Consider the following 12,888-nt stretch of genomic DNA (forward strand, 5'->3'; position numbering starts at 1 on the left):
TTGTTTTGAAATTCAGTTTCATTTTAATTAGTTTTTAAAGCAGGTTTGCTAGTTTAGTTTCCGTATCAGTTTTAGTTGTTTTTTCCTTCTGCACTAGCCTTGTGAAACTATCCTAATCTTACGAGCTCAAGTTGTTTCACTCTGTGTTTTTTGTAAAGCCTAGTTTTTAGTTTTTATTTCAGTTAACATAACTAGATATGATTTTTTTTTTTTCATTTTTTAGTTAGTTTTCGTTAACTATAATAACCTTAGTTACTGCAGCTACCCGCTAGAGTATACAAGACAAATAGTTCAGTGGTAATCTTGTGAGGATGTCATTAGCATGGAGTGCCTTCAACCTGTCAGAAATCTGATCCCCTGCTTAATGAACTGACTGACAGCAGTCAAAACTACTGTACCATGGACGGAGATAGACAGACATATGATCTACATTTCTGGGCTGAGTTTCCCAGAGGCATCGTGGCGCTACGATGCCTCTGGGAAACGCAGCCCTGTACATTGGACAGTGGTCTTGTGGTTAGAGTGTCCGCCCTGAGATTGGGAGGTTGGGGGGTTCGATGCCCGGCCGAGTCGTAACCAAAGACTATTAAAACGTGGCACCCAATACCTACTCGGCATCAAGGGTTGGATTGGGGTTAAGTCCCTGTGACATACTAGCGTCATGTCTACTTGTACATCAAGCTGTCTCACGCTAAGGAATCGGGAGATAGGCTCCTGCCCTATGGGACACTAGGCTTGAGAACCATCGGTTCTCAAGGCTACTTACTTACCTATACAGCGACTGCCACACTTACAGTATGCGGTGCTTTCCTGCAGGTTCGGGGACGCGGTCAGTAATAACCTGGTGGTGGGCACTCTCTCATGGCCGTCCCCCTGGGTCATCGTCATTGGCTCCTTCTTCTCCACCGTGGGGGCGGGGCTACAGTCGCTGACCGGCGCCCCACGTCTCCTACAGGCCATCGCCAAGGACAACATCATCCCCTTCCTCAGGGTAGGGCACCCCACACCTTTCAGTCATCATCATCATCATCAGGGACGTGCACAACGTGCACAGATAGACACTAGGTGGTGCTAGAGCACCTGCCCTTTGCCCCCTGGACAAGGCAAGTGCCCTTTTGAAAGTAACTTTTTTTTTTTCTTTCTTTTTTTTTTACAGTGTAGGCCCACTGTATGTGGCCCATGGTGACATCGATCAATTCTCGATTAAAAGCGTGTAATAATAATGCCCCAAAATTCGCGCGGCAATCAAAATACAAATTATTTGTCAGCCCCCCCCCGGCGCAAGGTGCCCTAATTTTTCACTGAGCAGCTGCCCCCCAAAATGTCTGTGCACGCCACTGATCATCATCACCACCATCTTGCCGCAGCACCGCCTGCTGAACTATGCCCTGGGTAGATCTGGGTTGGTGGACCTGTGTGTGTGTGTGTGTGTGTGTGTGTGTGTGTGTGTGTGTGTGTGTGTGTGTGTGTGTGTGTGTGTGTGTGTGTGTGTGTGTGTGTGTGTGTGTGTGTGTGTGTGTGTGTGTGTGTGTGTGTGTGTGTGTGTGTGTGTGTGTGTGTGTGTGTGCGCGCCTAATTACTATTAGGAAAAGTTACATTTTCTTAGCCTGGATCCTGTGGTATTAGCCTACACATAAATCATAAGCTACCTGCACATCTGGGCTGAGGTTTTGCCCCTTGAGTGTCAGGTTTCACTAATTATGTGTTCTTTTTAATTTGAGTGTTGAAGTAAATGAAAAAAACAGTATTATCCGTCACATAGCAGGATTATACAAAATGCCTCTACCCCTCCTAGAGGCATGGACACAGGACTAGTGCCCTTCTACCTCTCCCATAGGCATGGACACAGGACTAGTGCCCTTCTACCTCTCCCAGAGGCATGGACACAGGACTAGTGCCCTTCTACCCCTCCCAGAGGCATGGACACAGGACTAGTGCCCTTCTACCTCTCCCAGAGGCATGGACACAGGACTAGTGCCCTTCTACCCCTCCCAGAGGCATGGACACAGGACTAGTGCCCTTCTACCCCTCCCAGAGACATGGACACTGGGCTAGTGCCCGTCCTTTTTACCCCCCAGAGGAATGAACACTGGACTTAAGTTACAAAACTATATACAGAAAGTATGTCTTCTTTTATTGTCTGTAATGGCTGATTGAAAAATTTACACAAGTATGTTCAGCTGTGTTCATACATGACCACCTCTAATAAAAACCACTAGCAGTTACACCACCAAAAAGCTTACTCTTCAATGGTGCAAGTGTGCTATATACTGACAAGTGAGTTTAACCATTTCAACTCGATTACACAAACAAAATGCATTAATGGGCAGAGCCCTGTGCTCTCTGAGCACCCTTCCTAGTTAGTCTATAAGTCATTACATAATCAAGCACCTAAATACATATCAGATATGCTTTTAAAATATACACCCAGTACTGTAGGTCCCTCAGGTCCTCTGGCACTGAGCTTTTAACGGCCCCTAGAGCCAGGATTAAGAGGAGGACCTGAGAATGTCTGAGACTGTGGTCATTTTTAAGTGAGATCTGAAAACACACCTTTTTAACATTGCTTTTACCACATAGTTGTTTTAATATCTTAGTGATCTTAATTTGCATTCTGTTTTATAGTTATTATTCTGTTATTTTATTATTTGAATTTTTAATACTTTTACTTTTATTGTTTATTTTATATGTTTTCAATGTGTTTGTATGATTTATGTTTTTATCCGTCTCCTTTTATGTAAAGCACTATGTGCTACATTGATTTGTATGAATGGTGCTATATAAATAAAATGACCGTGTGTGTGTGTGTGTGTGTGTGTGTGTGTGTGTGTGTGTGTGTGTGTGTGTGTGTGTGTGTGTGTGTGTGTAGGTGTTTGGCCATGGCAAGGCTAATGGGGAGCCCACCTGGGCTCTGCTGCTGACCGGCCTCATCACGGAGCTGGGCATCCTCATCGCCTCACTGGACATGGTGGCGCCCATCCTCTCCATGTGAGTTTAACACACACTCACACACATACACACACATGCATACAAAAACATAAAACATACACGTATAATTACTTTCTCACAGACACATAAACACACACACATTTAGTGACATATTTTTTGTAATAGCCCACAATGCGGATACATAAGCCTGAGTTCTTGCTAGATCAAATCGTTTTTTGTAACAATGTTCCAACACCAGAAATTCTGACAATGGTCATATTATACAAATTAGTCCAAGAGCTAATTCCCTAAAAATAAAAGTAATTGACAGAGCCGTTTCAATTTGGAATAATTTAGCCCTTAATATCCGTCAGTCCAAAAACAACTTATCCTTCAAAAAGAACCCAAAGGCACATTTATTGTTTTGCAGATGACAGGCTGAACAGTAGCAGGGAAACCTGTTTATGGTTTCAGAGGGATACCTGGTTGCTGTTTATTTTTGTTGGAAAGATGTTTGCTTTTTGATGATGCTATATAAAAAAAATAATTATCTTTTGATTATTTAAATGGATCCATTGTTACTGTCCTCATGTTTGTTGTAATGTTTGTTGTGTGTGGACCCCAGGAAGACTAGCTGATTGCCAAAGCATTAGCTAATTGGGATCCTTTGAATAAACACACACACAAACACACACAAATTAACTCAATACTGTAATGTCAACATTTAATGTATGTTACCTTCCCACTGACCTAAAACAACAACAACAAACAAACTCCTGTTGGTTTTTCAAGTCCATCTCACAGGGACGTTTGCATAATTCTAAGGCTTCTCAGAGAAGTGTTCCACTCACTTCGATTCAAACACTTGACAGTTCACACAGCTCTGTGCCCTTATGAAACAAAAATATATATAGCGATATATTGCAAAATCTAATATAATTTATCAAACAATGCATTTCCATATATAGGAAACTAGTGGTTATATTTTCCAATGTATTGTAATATATGAAAACTGGCAATTCCTTATGTATCATTCAATATATTATATATCATATATTTCCTCCATATATGTTGTATACTATAATGTATTGACAGTTAATATATAGCAGAATATATTGTCTTTGCATATGGGCATGTACACATCCACAGCTCAGTCAGGTCACCTTCACACATACAGTAGCTGGTGTTGGGAGCAAAGTAACACTCTGAATCCAGAATGTATAGTGTAAATCCAAAGCAATATCAAGCTCAGTAGTCATAGAGTTACCACAAACACACATATACTGTACTGCACTGTATTTAATTAGGAGACAAGTTTGCTAACAATGAGATGTATTTTATTTAACAGGTTCTTTTTGATGTGCTATCTGTTTGTGAACTTGGCCTGTGCTGTACAGACCTTGTTGAGAACACCCAACTGGAGGCCCAGGTTTAAATATTATCATTGGTAAGCAAAGATGTGGTGAGTTGGTATTGTACTGTAGGCCTATGCGTAGCTTGGTCAGCACATTCCCATTTGTATGCGCGTGGGTGTTTTAGCTGTATATTTAAAACAGCAGTTCTACCGCACACACACCCATTCATTCTATTTGAATAACCCGGTAGGTTATCAAAGGCTTCAGGAACATTTAGTTTGAACCTGTAAACATGTCACATGCACCCATTCATCCTCCGCAAATTTGCCTGTAAGACATCCTCCACCTCAAGTTCTAAAATTACCGTTTTCATGATTCAAAACCTATGTACATTATAGACTCCTGATGGGACAGACGTTGTAAAACAAGTATCTTGTCGCAGCTGTCTGAAAACCAGGTTTAGCCCCATCAGAGAGCAGAGAGTGGGTGTCTGGGAGTGTTGTTGGAGTGGTGTGGTATCACTCCTGGCTGTCTGTTGTATTCCAGCTGGCATGTGTTAGTGCTGCAGATCTGAGTGATGTGGCATCGGCTCTCTGTTGTGTCCCAGCTGGCATGCATTAGTGCTACTGTAGATGGGTATCTGTCTCTTCCCCAGGGCCCTCTCCTTCCTGGGGATGAGCATGTGCGTGGCCCTGATGTTCATCTCCTCCTGGTACTATGCTATCGTGGCCATGGTCATCGCTGGCATGATCTACAAGTACATTGAGTACCAGGGGTATGTATGTATGTATGTATGCCTGTCTGTCTGTCTGTCTGTCTGTCTGTCTGTCTGCCTGCCTGTCTGTCTGCCTGTCTGTCTGCCTGTCTGCCTGTCTGCCTGTCTGCCTGTCTGTCTGTCTGTCTGTCTGTCTGTCTGTCTGTCTGTCTGTCTGCAGGAACACACACTCTGGCAGGGGGCTACCAGCCTGCCTTCCAGTATCTCACTGAGTCACTGAGTGAGATAGTAGACTTTGGACTTAACCAGAATCTGCTGGTCTGTCTCTCCTCTCTCTCTCTTTCTCTCTGTCTCTTTCTCTCTCACACTGTCTCTTTCATTCTCTCTCTCTCTGTCTCTTTCTCTCTCACACACACACACACACACACACACACACACACACACACACACTGTCTTTTTACTCATCTCTCTCTCTCTCTCTCTCTCTCTCTCTCTCTCTCAGAGCTGAGAAGGAGTGGGGTGATGGGATACGGGGCTTGTCCCTGAGCGCAGCGCGATACGCCCTCCTACGTCTGGAGGCGGGACCCCCACACACTAAAAACTGGAGGTAGGCCCCGCTCCCTACCCCTCATCCCACCACACTCTCCAACGTTTATTGGTTATTAATATTAATAATAATAGTATATTAATAACAATTATTATTATTATTGTTATAATTATTATTGTTGTTATTATTATTAACTTTATTTGTATAACACCTTTCATACAGAGATGCAGCCCAAAGTGCTTGCAACAAGGAAATTAGATGCACAAAGTGCTTCATATAAAAACATGGGGGGAAAAAATGGTGTTCAGAGAACACAGACCTCCGCCCCTGAATGCATGTCGTGGCTCTGTCCATGCCAAAATTGAATGGGTTCTAAATTGGCCCATGCTACACCCCTCCACCGAGTTTCAAGAAAAGCATGATTTGCTTAATCCTAGTCCAAAAAATAATGTTGTTAAAAAATATTTTAATCTGTTCACACCACAATCATGTTGGCACAATCATGTTGTTTAAATTATGTGACCGAATGGACAATATTATTTTTCAGGCAGGTAAACATAACCTTTGTGCAAGTAGAGTAATTAATCATGTTTCTCCATGAGTTTTATAAAAAGCAATTTGGTAGTTTTTGTGTAATCCTAGTCCAAAAAATGACTGGAGGTGAATGGGTGGCTGTATTTGGCTGGCTCTGTGGCGCCCCCTCGGGTCTCTAGCACCCACACACAAGGAGCTGGCTTCGTTCTAAGTTTTTGTTTTCATTCGTGGATCCGGCACGTGATTCACATCTGCTCCAAAATTTCCTAGGTTCTAAGGTGGCCCATGATACACCCCTCCACCAAGTTTCATAAAAATCAGTTTGGCGGTTTTGGCATAATCATAGTCCAAAAAATGAATGTTGGTAAATGGCCAGTCTGGCTGTGTTTGGGCAGCCTGTGGACCTGACCCGTGATTTGGATCCGCTCCAAAATGTAAGGTTTTGTAAGTTGGCCCATACTACACCGCTCCACCAAGTTTCTTGAAAAAAATGAATGGAGGTGAATGGACGGCCGTGTTTGGGCGGCCCGTGGACTCGACCCGTGCTTCGCATCTGCTCCAAAATGAAGATTTCTAACGTGGATCATGCTACACCCTTCCACCGAGTTTCGTGAAAATTGGTCCAGTAGTTTTTGTGTAATCCTGCTAAAAGACAAACACGCACACATGCACAAACGCCACTGAAAACATTACCTCTCGCCCTGCACTGTCGCTGGGGTGGAGGTAATTAGATGGGCCATAAAATACAATAAAAGAAGTTAAAAAATAAAAGTGAAGTAAGATTTAACGATAAAAATAAATCAAGTGAGAAGCTTTTTAAAATGACATGCCTCAAAGCATAAGATGGAAAATAAAACCCACTAAAACGCACGCCTAATCTGAAATTAACCCACTTTACTTCCTGACTACCAGGAGTGGTCATATGTTGTTCTGCGACCGCTAATGGGGATTTTAAAATAAAAAAAATAAACATCTCTATTCCCCTATGGTGATCTTCCCTTTACGAGTTCTGTATAGCAGCTGTCCCCCCCATCTGTGTTGGTTATGGAGCTAGCTGATACTGTAACATCACTACTCCCCCACCCCTGTCACGCCTCTCTTTCTCTCTCTCTTTCTCTCTCTCTCTCTCCACCGAAGACCCCAGCTGCTGGTGCTGTTGAAGCTTGACGAGGACCTCCACGTGAAGTACCCACGCCTGCTGACCTTTGCCTCCCAGCTGAAGGCAGGCAAAGGCCTGACCATCGTGGGCTCGGTCATCCAGGGCAACTTCCTGGACAGCTACGGGGAGACGCAGGCCTCAGAGCAGGCCATCAAGAACATGATGGAGATCGAGCGGGTCAAGGGCTTCTGCCAGGTGGTGGTGGCGTCCAAGTTGCGAGAGGGCCTCACCCACATGATCCAGTCGTGCGGCCTGGGGGGCATGAAGCACAACACGGTAGTGATGGGATGGCCCTACGGCTGGAGGCAGAGCGAGGACCCCCGCGCCTGGAAGACCTTCATCAGTAAGAACCTCACCAACCGTCACACACGCGCCGCACAAGCGCAGCCAGCATTTCACACGGGAATACCGCTTAGAAGGTCATCGTGACCAATTAACTTTTTATTACACTCAAGCGTCCGTACAATCCTTCCCCCGCCCACAGACACAGTCCGCTGTACCACGTCTGCCCACCTGGCTCTGATGGTGCCCAAGAACGTGTCTTTCTACCCCAGCAACCACGAGCGCTTCACAGACGGAACCATCGACGTCTGGTGGATCGTCCATGACGGGGGCATGCTGATGCTGCTGCCCTTCCTGCTCAAGCAGCACAAGGTATGGCTAATTCACAGCCCGGAATCCCTTTGTGCTAGTCTGAACCTCTAGTCGCCCAGAACGATTTCAGTGGGCGGGAGTACAGTAAGCTACTGGCCTTAAAGGAGTAGTAAAGGGAAAAATCATATTTAGCCCTGTTTTAAGGTTACTTATGATCATATACAATGGTTCATATCAAAACGTTGACAAAACTAGCACTTTTGAGAAAGTTGATGCTCTACCACCGTTTAGGTCATTCAATGGATGTGGGTGGGCACTGTGAAAAATCATTCAAAAACATGTTAAACTCTCGATTTCAAAGACAAAAAGCTCACCGAGGGGGTAATTGGTGTCCGTTGGTGTTCTGACATCAAATTCACCGCAAAATATGAATCCTGTAGGGGTTTATTGATCATTTTATGAAATCCATTGACTTGTATTGACGCCACTGTTGTAGATCAATCCGCAGAGGGGATTCAGGAAGCGGAACTACTTACGGTAGCTATTGTTATTGTTCAAGCGGAAGTTTACACATGTATGTGCTGCGACTAAATAGTTCTATGCTAAATATTTAAAAAAGCCTTTCCAGATGAACTAGAATCTTACTTTATGGCGAATTATATGTCAGAACGCCAACCAACACCTCGGTGAGTTTCTTGTCTTTGAAATTGAGAGTTTAACATGTTTTTTTAATGATTTTTCACAGTGCCCACACACATCCATTGTATGACCAAAATGGTGGTAAAGCAATTATCAGACTTTCTCAAAAGTGCTAGTTTTGTCAACGTTTTGATATGAACCATTGTATATGATTATAAGTAACCTTAAAACAGGGCTAAACATGATTTTCCCTTTTACTACTCCTTTAACCGATTCCTTCAGCCAGTGTAAGAAAATGTTTGCCAAATCCGTTCAGAAGGACTGAGTCTATTTCTGTAAAAATTGCAGACTGTGTTTATTTAACGTTATAGCTTTGGGAGACGGTTTTGCCAGTGGCCAGTATTTCATTTTCACACATCAACTACGGGAACCAATCAGTGGCTGCCTTCCCACATGGGGGCAGAACAGCAGTAAGGACGCTGTCCCTGATTGGCCCGGTTAGAATGTAATTTCTGGAAATCAATGTGTCCAGATCCGTGCACAGCAGAACGTAAGCTCACGTGAGCAGGATGGCGACACCAGGTTATGGAATTGAATCTCGGCCGTCATGTTTCAGAGAGTTTACGTGGTCGTTGGCGTTTCAGGTTTGGAGGAAGTGCAAGATGCGCATCTTCACCGTGGCACAGATGGACGACAACAGCATCCAGATGAAGAAGGACCTGGCCACGTTCCTCTACCAGCTGAGGCTGGAGGCTGAGGTGGAGGTGGTAGAGATGGTGAGAGCTGATTCGGAACAAACGCATCCATTAGGGGTTGCCTTGCTTTACATATTCCATCCCCCATTTTGTGTGCGTCCGTTGGTCAATGCCAGCGCATGTTACTCTTAGCGTAGCACACTGAATGAAGCGCTGGCGTGTTTCCACAGCACGACAGCGACATCTCAGCGTACACGTACGAACGCACGCTGATGATGGAGCAGAGGTCCCAGATGCTGAGGCAGATGAGGCTGTCCAGCGCAGAGAGAGACAGAGAGGTACGCACGCACTCACACACACACACATCTGTCTGCCCCATCATGTCACATTTCTCCACAAGTGGCAAAATTTGTCCGTGAGTGAGTGAGTGGGCGGGCGGGCGAGTGGACGAGCGTCGACTATATGTCTCCTGTGCTCATCTGTGAATGGGGCCCCCTACAGGCACAGCTGGTGAAGGACAGGCACTCCCTGGTGCGTATGGGCAGCCTGTACTCGGACGAGGAGGAGGAGCTGGTGGAGACCGTCCCAGAGAAGATCCAGATGACCTGGACCAGGGAGAAGTGCGAAGCCGAGAGGAGGAACAGGAGCAACGCCCCTGAGAACTTCAGAGAGCTCATCAGCCTCAAACCGTGAGTCCCTGTCACGCCAGATGCGCTTCAGTCTCTCTGAGCCTCTGTGCAGTTAAACTTAAACTGTGTACTTAAACAGATTATGCGTGTGTGTCAAGGTTATAATAGTTTAGTTTTTTTCATTAGTTTATTTTTTTATTTTTATCGTTTTAACTTTTTGTTTTCAATTTCAGTTTAGTTTTTAAATTAGTTTTTTAAAGCAGGTTTGCTAGTTTATTTTTTATTTTTTGAAAATGCTTAGTTTTAGTTAAGTTTTTATGTTTCAGAATTAGTTGTAGTTTTTTTTTCTTCTGTGCTAGCCTCGTGAGACTATCCTGATCTCACGAGCTCACATGGTTTCACTCTGTAAAACAAACAAAAACAGTGGACGATAGATTTCATATCCACCCAAAATACTTCCCTTATGTTATCTCCACACTTCGTTTACGCTGTGCCAGCGCCGGAGACAGGTCTGGCTGGACATATTACCATTCTGCAATAGGGGGGAAAAAAACGCAGTATTTCTTTAAACCAATCACAGTCGTCTTGGGCGGAGCCAGCCCCGGACGCAGCGACTGTGCTCTTGCAAAATAGTCTGGATCGAATCTGATTGGTACCGAGAGAATCTCTCGGCCCGAATCAGATTAATTTGCATCGCCAGACTCACCACTGATTGGGCAGTGTGACAACGAATGACAAGGTTTATTGCCAAAACCTACATCCGTTGAGCCCGACTATCCTTATGTATGAAATGAAAAAGACATTTTCTCCATAATTTTTTTTATTTCAGTTAACTAAAATGTTTTTTCACACCTAGTTTTAGTTTTTTAGTTAGTTTTCATTAACTATAATATCCTTGGTGTGTGTGTTTCTGTGTGTGTGTCTGTGCGTGTGTGTGCATGTGTTCCTGTTTCAGAGACCAGTCCAACGTGCGGCGGATGCATACAGCCGTCAAGTTGAATGAGGTGATTGTGAACAGATCTCACGATGCCAGACTGGTGCTGCTGAACATGCCAGGGCCGCCACGAAACACTGACGGGGACGAGAACTGTATCCTACACACGTCCCTAGCCCTAAACTGTAGGTTTTATTTGACCTGTGTGACCTTACTGTAATGTAGTTCAGGAGGTAGAGCGACCGAAGTTCCCCGGTTCGATCCCAGCTCCTGGCGTGTGCCGAAGTGTCCTTGTGCAAGACAATGAATCCCAAATAGCTCACGTGCAGCATGGTGGCGCAGTACCTAGTACTGTCGCCTCACAGCAAGAAGGTCTTTGGGCCTTTTTTGCATGTTCTCCCTGTGTTTGCAAGGGTTTCCTCCCAAAAGAACCCAATACGAAAAACATGCAGAAAAACAGATGCTCTTCAGTCCTGTCCCTGAATGGCCCGGTTAAAATGTAATTACTGGAAATCAATGTTTGTTTGTTTGTTAGCAGGATTATGCAAAAACTACCAGACCGATTTTCATGAAACTTGGTGTAGAGGTGAAGCATGGGCCAGCTTAGAACCCAGTAGCCTACATTTTGGACTGGATCCATATCATGAGGCGGATCCATGAATGAAAACAAAACTTTGAGCGAAGCCAGCACCCCATGTGGGGGCGCTAAAGACAGGATTTGGACTGGGGTGTGCAGGGTAGAACCCGGAGTGCACTAAACCGCCCCCTGCCAGCTGCGACCTGAGGGGGGTGCCACAGAGCCACCCAAACACAGCCACCCATTACATTTTTTGGATGGGGAGGTCACAGAGACATGGTGTTTGGATTGGCATAAAGCTCTCGACCAAACGAATGCAGAAATACCAAACATGTCCTGCTCGCACACACGCACGCGCACAGAGCCAAGAAATGCATTCATGGGCAGAGGTCTGTGCTCCATTTCTAGGTCGTACTGTTATTTACAGACTCTAGGAATGGTTCTCCACCAAATATAGATTTCACCTCAAAAGGGGTCTAGTTCACTCTGTCCACCACCTGTTTTTTAAAGTCCACTAATGGATTGGCGGGCCATATTCCAACTACTTTACTTTGCTGGCAAGCTTATAAACTTCCCTTGAGGGAAGTCCCTTGCGTTAACATGGACATGTACAGCTGTCGTTTGGCTAGCGGTGTTTCCTTGACCCCGGGGCTTAGATATGGAGTTCCTGGAGGTGCTGACCGAGGGCCTGGAGAGAGTGCTGCTGGTGAGAGGAGGAGGACGAGAGGTCATCACCATCTATTCCTGACCCTGATGAGAGCCACACACGCTGCAAAGGTCACCACACTGCTTGCTCAGGAGACATTCCACCCCCACACACAGGGGGCAGCACCGGCTTCCCAGCCAAGCGTGGACATAAACACAAACCCTTGATCTTTATGAAATTAAGAGGATTTTTATTGAGTAATGGGGACTACAGAAAGGAAGGATATGTAGACCTTTTTTCAAAACCACGTAATGCAATTTTATACATAAACTGAGATAGTATTTTATATTGCATTTTGGCTAACAAACAGATGATTTTTTTTTTCACGATAGATTTTCTCTCATCAGTGATAGTTTGGCAGGCAGACAACAAGCTTTCTCCTGTGTGGTCCATAGAACAGCCTTCATGTAGACTGCAAAATCATCCCTCTCAACTACTCCATGGTGGAAAATAACATATTTATTTTCTTATTTATTTTCTCAACCTTCCCCTATGAAGTTAGAGAATCAGATTGTAGATAATGAACAAAGAGCCAGTTGGGATATGCCCAGTCCGTGAGATAGAATAAGGTTGTAAATGTGGATGCTTAGTGATTGTAAAGTAATAATTCAAGGGGCTTATAATTTATGTTTTTTACTGGACTGTGATTTGTATTGTTGAAAAGAGAATGTTTCTACATCTGTAAATGTATTATAGGTTCAGTAGTCATTGTGACAGGTAGGTAGAACTGGGCCACCAAATTAGTAACAAACTGCTTGCTTACAAACTGAATTTTGTATGAAAACAAGGCAATAAAAATGTATGAGACTTCATATGCTAGCTGTGAAATCTTGACTTCCGTATTAAACCATGTTTAGTACATCAACTCATTGACCA

The 12,888-nt window shown here is 44.4% G+C and overlaps 1 protein-coding gene across 1 annotated transcript in view; it reads left to right on the forward strand.

The window, feature by feature from the left end:
• slc12a4 (solute carrier family 12 member 4) overlaps positions 1-12,091 on the forward strand; it is a 35,290-nt gene extending 23,199 nt beyond the window's left edge. The window contains exons 12-23 of the mRNA XM_084437143.1: positions 817-991; positions 2,870-2,988; positions 4,277-4,375; positions 4,939-5,058; positions 5,501-5,605; positions 7,217-7,581; positions 7,723-7,892; positions 9,116-9,247; positions 9,397-9,504; positions 9,668-9,855; positions 10,751-10,884; positions 11,963-12,091. Of these exons, the coding sequence (XP_084293269.1) occupies positions 817-991; positions 2,870-2,988; positions 4,277-4,375; positions 4,939-5,058; positions 5,501-5,605; positions 7,217-7,581; positions 7,723-7,892; positions 9,116-9,247; positions 9,397-9,504; positions 9,668-9,855; positions 10,751-10,884; positions 11,963-12,054 (1,807 nt within the window). The 3' untranslated portion in view covers positions 12,055-12,091. The remainder of the gene's footprint in view (positions 1-816; positions 992-2,869; positions 2,989-4,276; positions 4,376-4,938; positions 5,059-5,500; positions 5,606-7,216; positions 7,582-7,722; positions 7,893-9,115; positions 9,248-9,396; positions 9,505-9,667; positions 9,856-10,750; positions 10,885-11,962) is intronic.
• Positions 12,092-12,888: the final 797 nt, after the last annotated feature.

This window comes from Borostomias antarcticus (genome assembly GCF_949987555.1).
Source record: "Borostomias antarcticus genome assembly, chromosome: 4".
NCBI classification, from domain to species: domain Eukaryota; kingdom Metazoa; phylum Chordata; class Actinopteri; order Stomiiformes; family Stomiidae; genus Borostomias; species Borostomias antarcticus.